This window comes from Drosophila willistoni (genome assembly GCF_018902025.1).
Source record: "Drosophila willistoni isolate 14030-0811.24 chromosome XL unlocalized genomic scaffold, UCI_dwil_1.1 Seg141, whole genome shotgun sequence".
In the NCBI taxonomy this organism is placed as follows: Eukaryota; Metazoa; Arthropoda; class Insecta; order Diptera; family Drosophilidae; genus Drosophila; species Drosophila willistoni.
The window spans coordinates 5,894,104-5,908,847 of NW_025814052.1; the positions used below are offsets into that span (position 1 = coordinate 5,894,104).

General features: G+C 32.6%; 2 protein-coding genes across 3 annotated transcripts in view; one reads left to right on the top strand and one right to left on the bottom strand.

Annotated features, from left to right (window-relative positions):
* Positions 1 to 14,744, bottom strand: part of LOC6648257 (longitudinals lacking protein, isoforms J/P/Q/S/Z) — a 131,688-nt gene that overhangs the window by 110,978 nt on the left and 5,966 nt on the right. The window lies entirely within an intron of this gene.
* The window catches only part of LOC6648261, a 34,183-nt gene continuing 20,586 nt past the window's right edge, over positions 1,148 to 14,744 (top strand). The window contains exons 1-2 of one of the 2 annotated variants that reach the window (XM_023179413.2): positions 1,148 to 1,573; positions 1,639 to 2,299. In XM_023179413.2, coding sequence (XP_023035181.2) covers positions 1,334 to 1,573; positions 1,639 to 2,299 — 901 coding nt within the window. In that variant the 5' untranslated portion in view covers positions 1,148 to 1,333. Of the gene's footprint in view, positions 1,574 to 1,638; positions 2,345 to 14,744 lie in introns of those variants that run through there. The other variant, XM_023179412.2, reaches the window with a different exon arrangement.

Here is a 14,744-nt window from a genome sequence, read left to right on the forward strand (position 1 = left end):
TTATTCCTTTATATAAAGCAAAACATAACTTTTTGTTATTTTTTTAGTTTTTTTTTTATAATTTTTTTATTTTTAAATTCCTTTGTTATATTATTCCATTTCCTCTTCTTTTTTTTAGTTCTTGCAAAATTAATTAATTTGTTTTTATTTTATTTCTTTACTTCTTTGATTTCACACTTTTGGTTTTTCTATAAATCAATCTAAAAATTCTTACTTATATTATTTATTTTTCATATTTTTAGTTTGTTTCATAATTATTTTTTACTTTGTAGTCTTTTATAATTTATTTAATTCTTTTAATATAATTTTTGTATTTATTGTATAATTTGTTTTACTGTATCCTTTTTGAAATTCTTTATTTGTTTAATTTTTTAGACATTTCAAATTATAATTTAAAATTTTCAATTCAATTTTCGATTAATTTTTTGTTGTTTATTCAATTATAATTTTTTGTTTTATAATTTTAGATTTTTTTTTAACAAAAATTATAATAATTTTTATATATAAGTATTTTGAATCCGCTAATTCGTTTCGTAGCTCAAAGTAGTCAAAGTCTGTAATGAATTTATCTAATTGTCTACAGGGTATGATAAATGTCGTGGTGTTTCTAAACTCCTCCCCACCCATGTGATTGTTGGCGTGCGAAAGCGAAAGACAAAGACACAAAGCGGGAGCTGGAGATGGAGAGGGAGAAGGAGACGGAGAAGAAGTAAAGGCGGTCTCAAGGTTAACAACGATCGCTCAAGTAGTGTGTGCAATCTCAAGCAAATCAACAAGGTTTCTATGGCTCTGCTCGCTTTTTATAGGAAATCAGGGTGGAACAGAGAGTCACAGAACGCGGAAGGGGGGCAAACAAATCAGAATCAAAGTCAGAGTCAGCATGAGAATGAGAGAGGTTGTTTGCTTATTAATAGGAACATAACTATGTATTAAAAATGCAACTAATTGTTTGAAAAAAAACAAAAAACAAACAAAAAAAAACTTTAATGGAAATGCCAAAACTATTAAAAAAACAATTTGCATACTTCTGGAGGCGTGTTTCAGAAAGGCTTAAATTTTGTTTTTGTCTTTGTTTTTCTTTTTTGTAAGAACAAAAACATTCAACCAAGTCAGCTTTGCTCTTGACTTTTTTTTACAAAATTCCATTTGAGGCTTTTATTTTGTTGTCCTTAATTCTATTGTGGAAACGAATAATATATATTTTTGGATTATAATTTTTTTTTTGCTTTCTTTTGCTTCTATGCGATAAAATTTCAATGTATTGGCAAATCGAGGAATACAAGAATCCAAAACTTTTATTTTCATTTCAATTTAAATCCTAGTGCTAAGCGAAATGGCAGCAATTCCAAATTCAAATGATTTGCATATAGAAAAAATGGATAAAGAGGAACAACGAGCCCGTTTGATTCGAGCTTTGGGTAAATTTAAACCGCAAGATGCCAATCCATTGCAATTCTACAATTGTGTTCGAGAATTTTGCATTATGCACAATTGTAGCATTGATGAGGGAATGGATAGGGCAATTCAAACATGGCCAACACTATCAATGAGACAGCGAGCTCTCTACAATTCGGTAAGTCGGCGGCAGAGTCAATAATCCATTTATCCTATATCCTTTTTTTTTTTTTTTTTGATTAGCAACGCCACGCCGAGCTACCGATTCCAGTGCCTCGTCATCTTATCTATCGTGCATTTCAAATGGAACGCAATGGCCGATGGTCCTTGGGTCGTGCACCTGTGGGCAGTAATGGTGGGCAAATGTATACGGTGGAATCGTATAAGCCGCCGCAGAAGATAAGTAAATTACGTGCTCAGTTGACGGCGCGAAAACCAAAATATGATAATTTAAGTGAATCGATGGATAAAAGTGCTACCCAGAAGCAGAAAAAGATCATCAAGACGCCAGCTGGAGTACAATCACAATCGCTACCAGGAACATCGAGAAGAGTGCGTACATTAACTCCGCCCGAACTACGGGTTCCGGAATCTAAACGCCATTTGAGACGGGCTAAATCGATTAGTAACTTGTTGTCTGTAAAGTCAAATGTTAAATTGATGAAAACTCCTCGTCGGAATGGTTTGGCTGTTGGTGGTGATGGTGGTGATGGTGGCAGTGGGACAGGAGATTGTCCAAAGATAAAAAGAGTTAAATCCAATAAGAGGAAAACAACTAAAAGAAAATCAACATCGAACAAAAAGAACTCTCACAAAGACAAAAAGCAATTGGGTAAAGACAAAAAGCATCGATCCGGTCGAAATGCAAACGTATTGAGTGGCATTAGGCGACATATTACCAAAGGTGAAGTAACAAAAACTAAATAAATGTTTGTAATAATGTCCTAAACACTTGACTAACTATTCCTTAGACAAAAAAGTTGAGAGAAAGTCTAGTTGATTCGTTTTGATTCTTGAAACTTATTCTTCTGACTGCAATCCATTGTTTATCGATCATTATCGTTTTTACATTTATCGATCTTAATGAAGCTATCGGAAACAGTTTATTTCTAGCTTAACTTGATAGAAAGTTATTAATAGTGTTTAATGAAAATATAAAAAACAGTTCACTTTTAGCTGAATTAGGGTTGCTTTTAGCCCAATTATCTGGACTTAAACGATAACTATCGATAGTTTTTGATGAAGATATCGAAAAGACATCACTTCTAGCGCTGTAGCGATATATTTTATGCTCCATCGAATTTGGAACTTAGGTTTTCCCTTCATTCATGTGGCATATGGTGTCTGTGTCTGGTATCTATGCCATTAGATGTACGTTCGTTCGTTCGTTTGATGAACCTTTATTTAGCAATCGCAACAACAACAACTACTTCTACAACAATATACCCCAAGAAGCCATTAAAAGCTACAACGTGCCGCAAAGTTAAAACCAGATGTTTGAGTTCTTTTCTTATTATAACGAACATTTCATACTCTTACAGAGAGAGAGATAGAGAAAGGGAGAGATACGAATCTATGGATTGGCTAATCAACTAAACTTATATACAAACTCAATCGACAGAAATCTATAATTTCAAGCCTCTTCTTAACACTATCTTGAAAAGTGATCAGAATGGAATTAAGTATCTGTGTGTGTGTGTGTGTGTGTGTATGTATTTGGGGAAAGAGTATGGCAAAACCAAACGAAATTGGCAAAAGGGAGAAATGACAAAATAGCTTTAGCTTTTTTTTCCCCCATAATTTTTTGTAGTTTTTTTTTTGCGAATCGGCACGCAGCGCCAGTTGAGCATTTGACCTAATTTCCAAATAGCTAGGCTTTTTCGTTGTTGTTGTTGTTGTTGTTGTTGTTGTTGTTGTTGTTGCTGCTGTTGTTGTGTAGTAGTTCTCAAATAGGCGAAACCTAACGCTTTTTTTTGTGCGTTGTGGCCCGAAGACAAAGAGTGAAAAAGCAAAAAGATAAAACAAAAACTTTGCTGTTATTTTGATGTTAGCTTAACGCTAAAGAACAAAACGAGAAAAAAAAAACAAAATGAGCATTTAGGCCTTTTCGCACTTTCTATACACTTTTTGATTTCCTACTAAACATTGCAGTCATTTAATAGAATAATTAAAACTTTAAATTAACTGAAATATATATGTACATATATAAAACAAAATGAATCCATTGGGGAACAATCCTTAAAATCTTTTCCTTTATTTTCCATTTGATGAATCTGTAATGGAAATATGTCTTGTGTAATTTACATAGGTGACAAAACACTGACACGTATGTATTTGTGTACATACATACATACATCTTACATAAAGCAGTAGTCACTTGTCGATAATTCTGTTGACGTCGACACTGCCAGAAACAGAATCATTTTAGCCTATACACGTTGACATATTTCTTGGTTTTACTATTTTCTTTCTTTATTTCTGGTTTTCTGTTTTGCCATGTGCAAATACAATATATCCATAAATGCGTGTATATATGTATATATGTACATATGTGTAAGTATGTGTCTATCAGTAGGTACAGGCACATATTTGGCTACGAGGGCTGCATGATAAGTAATTGCTAATTGGGCAAATTAGTTGGCTTAATGCGGAGAATAAGTTTTGTTCGAATACAGTTGAATTTGCTTATAGTTAACTCTTTTTTATAATCTATATATAATGATTTTGAACTATCTACTTAAGTATAGAAAAGTTCTAATCGTTAAAGGAATTTGCGAAAATTCAAAAGTTTATTGGGAGTTGTGAGACACTTCAGAAACCTTTTGATTTTTAGGATTTTTTTTCTTTTTGTTATCCAAAATGTCACATAATAATAGAATAATAGAATGCTTGAAACAAATGTTATTACGAAGTCAATACGATTTGCAGTGAATTTATAGTTAAATGCTGAAATTATTACACTTGAAGGACAAAAACCAATTTCATGTGCATAGCATACTTTCGAGCGTGATGACGAAATGTACCTACATATAGCTTTTAGAATTAGCTTCATATTGGTTTCAGTTTTCGCTTGTCAAATTTCCTATTAAAAAACCTACAATAACCTCAATTACATTTTATAATTTAAGTGGATAAAATCAAGATTTTTGTCTTTGTTAGTAGAACAATTTTCAATTAAAGCATTTTGTAAATAAGAGGACTTAACAAAATTGCACGAACCACTAAAAGAGAGCCGAAAAAAGTAAAAAGATAATTAGAAATATTACTAATTAGGTGATACGGGACTCTCCCCGTGAGGATTCATCAATGATTTTAGTCCTCCTAAATACTTTTAGTTTGACTCATATTTCATTTAATTTTTCAATAATTTATTTCACCTCCTGATGAAATGAGCTAATTTCAGTTTTGTTCAGTTTTAAAGTGAGAAATAATTTCTAATTGGCTTATCAATGTGAAATAAAAGTAACAAATATATTGAAATTTCCTTTTATTATTAACAGAAGAAGAAGAAGAAGAAGCTAGTTCAAATGTTTGCAAAAATCTTTCATAATTTATGTACACACACACATACACACACATTGTTCTACACTCTCTTTTTGCTGCTGCTGCTTCTTCTTGTCGTTCTTCTTCTTCTTCTTTAACTCATTTCGTGGGGCTTGCTAAATTTATAGCCGCTTACGCACAGAGCAAAGCAGCAGCAGCAGCAGCGGCAGCAACAACAACAACAACAACAACAACTATCAGAGGCCAAACAGTCAGCACCAACGCAGCAAAAAACCAGAGGGCCGGGGCTAACTTCGACCGCGTCAAAGTTTGTATACCCTTGCAACTTTTATGGTAACTCTTTCCTTACCTTTAGCCATCAAAGTGGAAAAACGTTCAAGCTAAAAAGGCTAATGTTTGCGAAAGAACGGCCTACAATCTTAGCATAGGAAAAAACTAAGATATTGATCAAAGTCACTGTTTTCCACCGATCGTTCCTATGGGAGCTATATGATATAGTAACCCGATCTTTATCAAATTCGGTACAGTCATTAACAGATATATTAAACTAACAAATGTTTAATTTGAAAGCAATCGCGTCAAAAGTAACGAAGTTATTGACAAAAGTCACTGTTTTCGAAAGATCGTTCCTATGGGAGCTATATGATATAGTCACCCGATCTTGACCAAATTTGGCACAATCGTTTATATGTATAATTAACTCACCAATATTAAATTTCATGACAATAGCTCAGAAAATAACGAAGTTATTAAGAAAAGTCACTGTTCGTGACTTTGCCATTTGTATGGGAGCTATATGATATAGTGATCCGATCCGGCTGAATCCGAGATATACAACGCCTGCAGTATATACAAGCCTACATGCAAAATTTCAGCTCTGTAGCTCTTTCGGTCTAGGAGGAGTTTGCGTTGATCCAGACGGACGGACGGACGGACGGACGGACGGACGGACGGACGGACGGACGGACGGACGGACATGGCGATTTGAACTCGTCTCGTCGTGCTGATCAAGAATATATATACTTTATATGGTCGGAAATGCTTCCTTCTATGCGTTGCACACTTTTGACCAAAATTAATATACCCTTTTTGCAAGGGTATAAAAAAACCAAAAAAAAAGACAGACAGCAACAACAATCAAAAATTATACAGCTAAGGAAAGCTCACACACAAACGCACACAGAGATAGAAAGCTGCAGCAACATGTTGCTTGTTGTTGTTGTTGTTGCTGCTGCCTGTTGTCATTTCGACAGCGCCATTTGACTTCTAACTGCTTTTACATATGTATGTATGTGTGTGTGTGAATATTGTATGTAGACGAGACGCTAACCAGGCAGGCAACTAACATAACCCGCTTCCCCTCCCACCTCTTCTCCTGCTGCTGCTGTCCACAATTCTCCCTCACACTTCGGCTTCTTCTTCTTCTTCTCCTACAATAATTTTTGCCACCAGTATATTGTGTGTACTGTGTGTTGTTGTTGTTGTTGTTGTTGTTGCTGCTGTGTGTTGTCAAGTCACAAAGTGAGCAGATTACGCAATGCGTTCGCATATTGTACACATACAAACAAACACACATACACACACACACAGACACACACTAACAACGCTTTGTTTCGTTTCCGCGATCCATGCAAAAAAAAAAAAAAAAAAGAAGAGAAAAAAAACACAAAATAAAATGAGAATTCGCAAATAAATGAGTTGAGCTGCGTGCGTGAGACCCAATCGGAAATTTGTCATAAGTTAACAGAGAGACGAAAGACAGGCAAAAACACGAACAAAAGATGAAATTGCGGATTCAGTTGACTGAGAATCAAACAGTTTCTTGATGAAAGAGATAGCAAATCATCAGTTTGAATACATTGAGAATTATTTCGATTAAATTAAAAAAACTGAAAGTAAACTTGCTAAATTTAATTTCCATTACTTTTTGGCCTAAATAATACTTTTAGTGAAATTTGTTTTAATATTTTCAATTGTTATTGATTTCAATTTAAGACACAAGTTAAATTTGTTGGTAATTTCGATAATTAATATAAATTTAGTACTGTACAATTTCAATTTAATAATTAATCAATTTAAATTCTTAAAGAAAATAGATTTAATTAACTATTTTTGACCAAGTAAATTTCGTTTTGAATTGCAATTGTTGTACGATTTCTAAAAGTCTCAAAATGGATTGATCATGAAAATACAATTAAATTCTTTGAGACTGTGAATGATTATACAATATTGATCGATTAATTAGAAATTATTTCAAAGTTTCAAGTATTATTGGCCTAAAAAACCACTATCAAATAGTTTTTATTTTTCCAACATTATAATTCAGCTAAATTGATCTTGAAAACCGATTCAACTTCGTTGAGAATGTTCAATGATTAATCGATATTAAGCGATTAATAAGAAATCAAGTAAAAGTTTCGATTGTTGTTGACCTAAAATACTGTTTAAATAAGATTATCAAGTTCGATTATTATGCAGAAAACTATCGATTTCGTAATAAAATCAAACTAAATTCATTAAGAATTTTGGTTGTAATTGATTTCAATCAAACAATCGTCAACAAAATCAATTGAATAAGGATTTCACAAACTTCTCTTTGAGGATTTTCAAAATAAATAGCCAAAAATATCGTTTTAATCAAATTCATTAAAAACTTATCGATTAAATTAACTGAACCCTCTAAACTTCTTGATTTTTTTAACAATTGTCATATAATTTAACAAATAATATAAACTAATAATCACATTTTCAAGAATTTTGAATATATTATTAATAAACAAATGTAAGTTTTTAACTAAAATGTTAAAACAAAAAGGTTAATGAAACAATAAAATATCGATATCTTAAGTCTCAGAGACTTAACTTTGGCGAACGAAAATGCTTTATAGAAGAAAATGTCACAAAGTGAATAAAAAAAGCAATAAAAGTTAAGTCATTCTTGAAAAAATTTTATTTTGAAATGGATGGTAAATTCTTTGTGAGAGTTTTTAAATTTTTTTTTCGCCCTTGTATTTTTTTAATAAAGATTAAATTAAATATTTATAGATTCTACTACATTTTCAGTTCAGATTTATGGAATTTTGAAAAACTCTTTAAATTCACAATTTGTTTTAGAGGGGTTGAGTGTCATGTTGGTGTACTCGTTAGTCTGAGCTATCCACATGGATTTCAAAAGTTTTCACTTCAATTAGATGGTTGCCAAGTCTTGGCCAATTTCCCACAATGTATTTTTGTTTTAGCTAATTTTACGTGTGTGTGTGTGTGTTTCGAGTTGCGTTTGGTGTCATTTCAAAATCGCCAAAAAAAAAAACACAAAATAGGCATAAAGTTATAGAGAAGAGGGGGTGAGGGAGAGAACTAATGAATGTGTGTGTGTATTTTTTTTTAAGCCGCCGCCAAGTCGAGTCGAGTTTGAGTTTGAGTTGAGCTGAGTCGAGTCTTGTGTGTGCGGAACTGCCTGACGAGCCTGACCTTTGGCTTGACCGTGGGCGTGAATTGCGAATATACATACATATATATATATATATATATATATGTACATATAGTTTGCAAAATCCATGGGTATACGAAACGTTTCTAGCGGGTTTGTTGGGGCGGCTAGTCGTCGCACACACAGCTGAAATTCAATGCTATCTAAGCGTACACACACACAAACACACATATAGACGCTGAACAAATTAGTTCAGTAGGTGCCTTATTGTTGTTGTTGTTGTTGGTGTTGCCAGCCAACCAGCCAGCCAGTCAGCGGCCTGGGGGCCAGGCGTCGTTTAAATTTAGCTGCGACGACGACAACAACGACTCGCTTGACTCTCCTCTTCCTCCTCCCGCTACTCCTCGTTCCTCTCTCTCTCTCTTCGTTGGCTTTGGCAAATTAAACATTAAAAATCATCAAAGTGTAGATGAAGAAGAGGAAGCAAAAGTAGAGGCTGACGAGAGGAAGAGGAAGAGAGGCAGAAAAATGGGCAACATAAAAAAAAAATCGCACATATCTGTCCTTGACACACATTGCGTATACGCAATCTACGCAGCCGGCTTGCGGTTTCTGTTTCTTGTTTTTTTTTTTTTTTTTTGCGTATTCTCTTTATTTATTTTTGCGTGAGTGCGTGAGTGCGTATGTGTGTGCGTGTGTGTGTGTGTCTCTCTGACCTACTTACTGACAGATATACAAACGGAGATAACAACATGTGCTTAACTTGCAAATTTGCGAAATTTTCTATTGTTATTAATTTGAATTTGTTCGTTTTTTTCTTCTTTTTTTTTTGTTGTTTTTCCCCCTTGGTTAATAACTAGTCAAATTGGTCATATATGTCAAATATGAGGAATTATTTACTGATTAATGACTGAAAGTTTGCTGTTGCATGCGCAAAAGTTCATAAGGTTAAATTGCAGATGATAAATTATTTTGTCTATATCTAAGATCAAAAATTTCAATGTGTGGATTGGCATTTTCATAAAACTGTTTGATATGGCCAGCTAGTTAGCCAACTGAGCTGTAGCTCAGTTAATACTTCCTGTATGATGTCAAATTGGCAATCCACCTTAATTATTCTCAAGGGATAACTTTCACTATTCCTTTGAGCGAGAGGGAGAAAAGGGGGAGAAAAGAAAGTCCATGACTACATAAATGTGAGATCATCATTGATAATTTATTGTTTTGGGCCCCCATTGAGTGCTCTTCATTACGTCTCTTGGCAACCAAATGTATTAACTTATTCACATTGGGTGGCCAAAAAACTTTGTTTAAGTTTGACCAAAGAAAAAAACAGAGATAAATGTTTGTTATATTCAAAATCGTTTCATTTCTTTGATCATACATAAATTAGCTATGTTTGTGTGTGTGTGTGTGTGTGTGTGTAAACATGTTTGCCAAACATATGTATGAATTGCGTAAGCAAGTATAGAAAGAGACAGAGCGAGAGAGAGCGATAGCAAGCGAGTAAAAAGATTACCAAAATTATTATAGCTAACAAGAGAGCGATATATTGAGAGAGAGAGAGAGAGAGAGAGAGAGAGACCGTGTTAATATTTAGAGAATTCGCAAATAAATATCACTCATACGCATACACACACACACACTCGCATAATTTTTGGCCGCTCTTCAACTTGACTTTGAAAAAAACCACAGTAACAACAAAAAAAAAAAATAAAGCAGAATGTTGCGAGAGCGTCGGCAAAAAATTTTGCCAGCAACACAAAAAGTAGGCAGAAATTTGTTGTTGTCTGTGTGTGTGTATGTGTGTTTTTTTGGCAACATTTTGTTTGCCATTTTTTTTGTTGTTGCTTTTCTTTGCTGTTTTTTTTTCTTTTTTATTGTGCGTACGCGCTTATCGTTACGCACTTTTTTTGTTGTTGTTTTTTTTTTTGTCTCATTTTTCGCCAACGTCGAGAGTTCATTAACTTTTGTATTTTGGTTGTGTTTGTTGTTGCTTTTTTTTGCGAATTTTGTTGGTTTTTTTTGTGTTTTTTTTTTTTTTGCTTGCTTATTTCTTTTTTGTGCGTGTGTCGTTTGGCCTATGATTGTGCGTGTCGTTGATCTTTCGGGCAACAACAATTCACCCAGAAATACGTTGTGCGAGAGTTCAATGAACCTTTTTTTTATTGTGTGCAAAAACGAAAACTAAAACTGGCAAAAAAAAAAAGAGGCAGAATTTTATAGTTGTTGTTTTTGTTGTTGTTGTTGTGCGAAAAGGTTCAATAGACTCGCAATTTCATCTTCTTCTTTTGTTGTTTCTTTTTGTAGTTTCTATTCTTTTGCCTAATTTGTGTGTTTGTAGGCACCAAAAAAAAAAACAAACCAATAGGCCACTGAGCCCCAAGAAGAAGAAGAAGAAAGCCACAAAACTATTTTATTTTTTTACCCAATTTGATTTTAAAGCCTAACTAATTAATCGAAATTCAATTTTGTATTAATCAATAGCAATCGTTTCTTTCTGTGTGTGCAGGAATATGGCAAATTTTCCAATTTGCCTGCCTTTTGTATTCAAATCTTAAATTAACTTTTAACAAGTTCAATTTTCTTAGGTTCATTGAATGAAAACAAAAAGAACTTTATATACTTCATTTCATTTCTAAAACCTTTTCTATTTTATTTTTAAGTCTTAAGTTTAAAACCTAGAAAATGTCTATTAAGTGATAACAAAAGGAACTTTGATCCAAATGTTCTTGTATATATTAATTTCGTTATAAATTCGTTATAAATATATTTTCCATATATTCGTTTGTATTATAATCTTGAATAATTTCTTAACAAGTTTAATTTTATATGTATTTATTCGAAGGAAAAAACAAAAAACTTTCATGAAACGATTTTCATATAGTTTTTATCATATTGTTTCCAAGTTTTAAATTGTTTTCATAACGATGAACGTATTTTCATAGATTTTTCTTTTAAAATAATTTCACATTATTCATTTAAATTCTCCAAGTTGACTTTGTTAATCCTCCTTTCTGTTCCACTATGTCTAAATGAAGTCCTAATCCCTTTTGCTATTATATTAAAATTACGTATACGCAATGTGAGAACTTCTCCGCCTTTGTTGTTAATGCATTTTAAAATATTTAAATAATAAGAAACATTTATTGTTAAGGTTTTCTTTGTTTAGTTTCTAGTCTAGTTTTTAAGATTTTCTTTAAAAACAAATTTTCAAAATAACCAAAACGAACCAGAAGTTTTGTCTTACAAAATAGTTTTGAATTGCTTTTATTTAAAATTGAATTGAAATCAAACAAAATTAAGCACTATCTACATGTAAAATTAATATATATTCTTGGAAAATGGACAAAAAACTTAAAACATGTGACTTTTATTAAATAGTTTGTGAAAACAATTTGATAGAAGAAAATTGTTGGCCAATGCCAAAACCTTTTCAACTTTTTCTGTTCTCCTTTTAATTGGTTTGAATTGGTATATATTTAAAAAATTTAAATTTGAATCCTCCACAAATTAAGAAACAGATTTGCTATCAACTTCTACATGTTCTAAATTATTTGATGTTTAAACGATTTACTGTCTGAACTTGGCAACCTCATCTTCTTAGGTTTTGTATTAAGAACTTTTTATGTTTCGATCATAATTTTCAGTTCTTTAATGAAATTGTTTTTCAATTTTTTCAAATATCACTTTCTGAGAATTATCTTTCATTTGTTGCCATATTTCGTAAACCATTTGTATCACTTCCCGTTGGAAATTCACTCTCGTTTACTGTCTCTCGTTTGTTTGGTTTGGTTGGGATAGGTAAATGCATCCGATTGATATGAATTCTCATACACTATTTGAAAGCATTTTATTGGATTCATTTAAACAAATTTGTCGTATATATATTTATGGTTATAAAAAACCATGGATCACTAGCCTCCGCCCGCCCGCATTTCAACCGAAAAGACACTACAACCAGAACGAACAATCGATCATTCACGCCTAAGCCCCATTTCACTCCTCCTTTTTACTTTGCCTCCTCCTCCTCCTCCTCCTTTATTATTATCATCTTCTCTTCCTATGCGCCATATACCTATATATTTTGCCATCTCCTCCCACTCCTCCCGGTTTACCACTTCCATCTACTCCCACCAAATGATCATCGCTGGCAATTTGTGTTGCCATCATTTTTCAACGCTTCAGCATCGTCGTCGTCGTCGGCGTCGTGAGGGGGTGTCCAAGAGAGTTATTTATGCCAAATTTATGCATCTATATATATATTTATTTTTTTTTCTTTTTACTTTGTTTTTTTTTGTTTTTGTTGTTGTTTTTTTTTTTGCTTGGCAAACTTTCGAAAGTTCTTCTTTCACGGGGCAAAGTCATGGGAAATTTGCAACAACCGAGGCCGTGGCGAAAAGTTAGCTGGCTTGTTTGATGGTTTTTTTTTTTGGTGGTGATGGTGGTGCGGTGGTTGGTTGGTTGACTGGTGAAATTTTTTTTGTTTCTTTTGTTTCAGCTTCTAATTGTCACTACCAGAGCCGCCGCTGTTGCTGCTTCTGCTCAGGCGGTCTCCGGCTTATAGACCATAAGGTCTATCTGAAAATTATCTATGTACAGTGTCTCGCATAGATCGCAAAGACCCATTTTTGAGCCCATTTTTAAACATCAACAACATGAACATTTATTGAAATCTTAGAACAACAATTTGTTGTACAAATATAAGAAATAAACGGCTTATTTCTTAGGTTTGGAACAAGATACTTTTTAAGAACTAGTGACCTTTTTTTTATAGGCAAAATTTTTGCATTTATATGGATCATGTTTGTTAATGCCAATTTCCATTATTCGATTCCAAGTGTTGTCTTTACTTGTTCCCCAACTCGATTGCATTCGTAGACATTATCAAAAAAATATTTGCAGTTTTTTAAAAACCAGAGCATATACATACATATACATATATAGATCTGAAATACAACCTATTTGAATCTGCACTATTTGTATCTATATCATTTTGTATACCTCTCACCATTTGGATGATTGTCTTAACCGAAATTCTTTTATTAAGATTTTTTCCTATGCCAATTGGACAATAAATTGGACAACAATTTGAAGGATATACATGGCATGGATGTCGAATAACCAGTCCGTCCAATCTGATCCAAATTGCAGATCTTTTTGATTTACAAATGATTATTTTTATGACAGATTAAAAGAAGACTCAACACTTAACATGCTCTAAATCAGATTTATGTCAAGTATAATAACAAAAAGAAAGGATATTATCGAGTATAATTCAAAATATGACACTAAAAAGAGTCGAAACTAATTTAAAGAATGATTTAGCAACTCATCAAAAAGTGTAGTAATTTTCTCGAAAAAACAGAGTCATTTATGAACAGAAATTGATTTCATATTAACTAGGTAGAGTCTTCGATTTGTATATCATCAGAAATACTAAAAAAAATTTCTGGCTTAGTGAAAGATCAAAGTTTTTATATATCTACCTTTATGCTTTGGAAAAACAAAGGATGAAACTTTAAACCATTAATCTTTTGTGGATGTTTTAATACCACAACAGCTATTCCTATAAGTAACAACTAATTAAAACCACTTCTGTTCTGTGTCTTTGTTCACTGCTCACATTTCAAATCAGAGGCCTTTTTTTCGCTCTATTCCAAACAGCTGATAGAAAAACACACTATAGCTGTCTCTTTCATACAAATGCATTCTGAGTTTACTATATGTTATAGTTGTCTCATCGTTCCGATTTCAATAACTAAGCGGTATACATTTTAGAAATTATAGAAATAGATCCAAAACTGATTCATTAACTGGCATAGAAATAGACAAACGGCAACCAAATTTAAGGGTATAAAATATCGAAATGGTAATTAAACAAAAGAAATGTAAGTTAATCTAGTGATTATTTGAACCTTGTGTTTTCTAATTTAATTTAATGTCTATTTTGGGTTTTTTTCATTCTTCTTTTTTTTGGCTTTTCAAGAAAGTAGCTGGAAAAAAAAAAACATAAATAAAATTGCCCAAAACCGGATTCCAATTTGATGTGAAATTTTTTGTAGCCCAAAAGACAACGGAATGGAACGAATTGAAATGAAATTCACAGAAGTTAACAAGTTTTCAAATTGTTTAAATAATGCATATGTGTGTGTGTGTGTGTGTGTGTATTTGCAGGCAATTCAATTTAAAATACATATTTACGTGCGTGTCGCATTATATGAAAATTGTTATGTAAGTGAGCGTAATTAAAACAAAAAAAAAAACACACCAACAACAACAAAAAATGAAAACGAAAACAAAAAAGAAGAAAAAAATATATATACACAGACACAGATATAGCAACTAATGGTTAGTGTCTCTAGTGCCTAACTGAATTAACCTTGTTCTATGGCCCGTTGGGCGGAAATTGCAC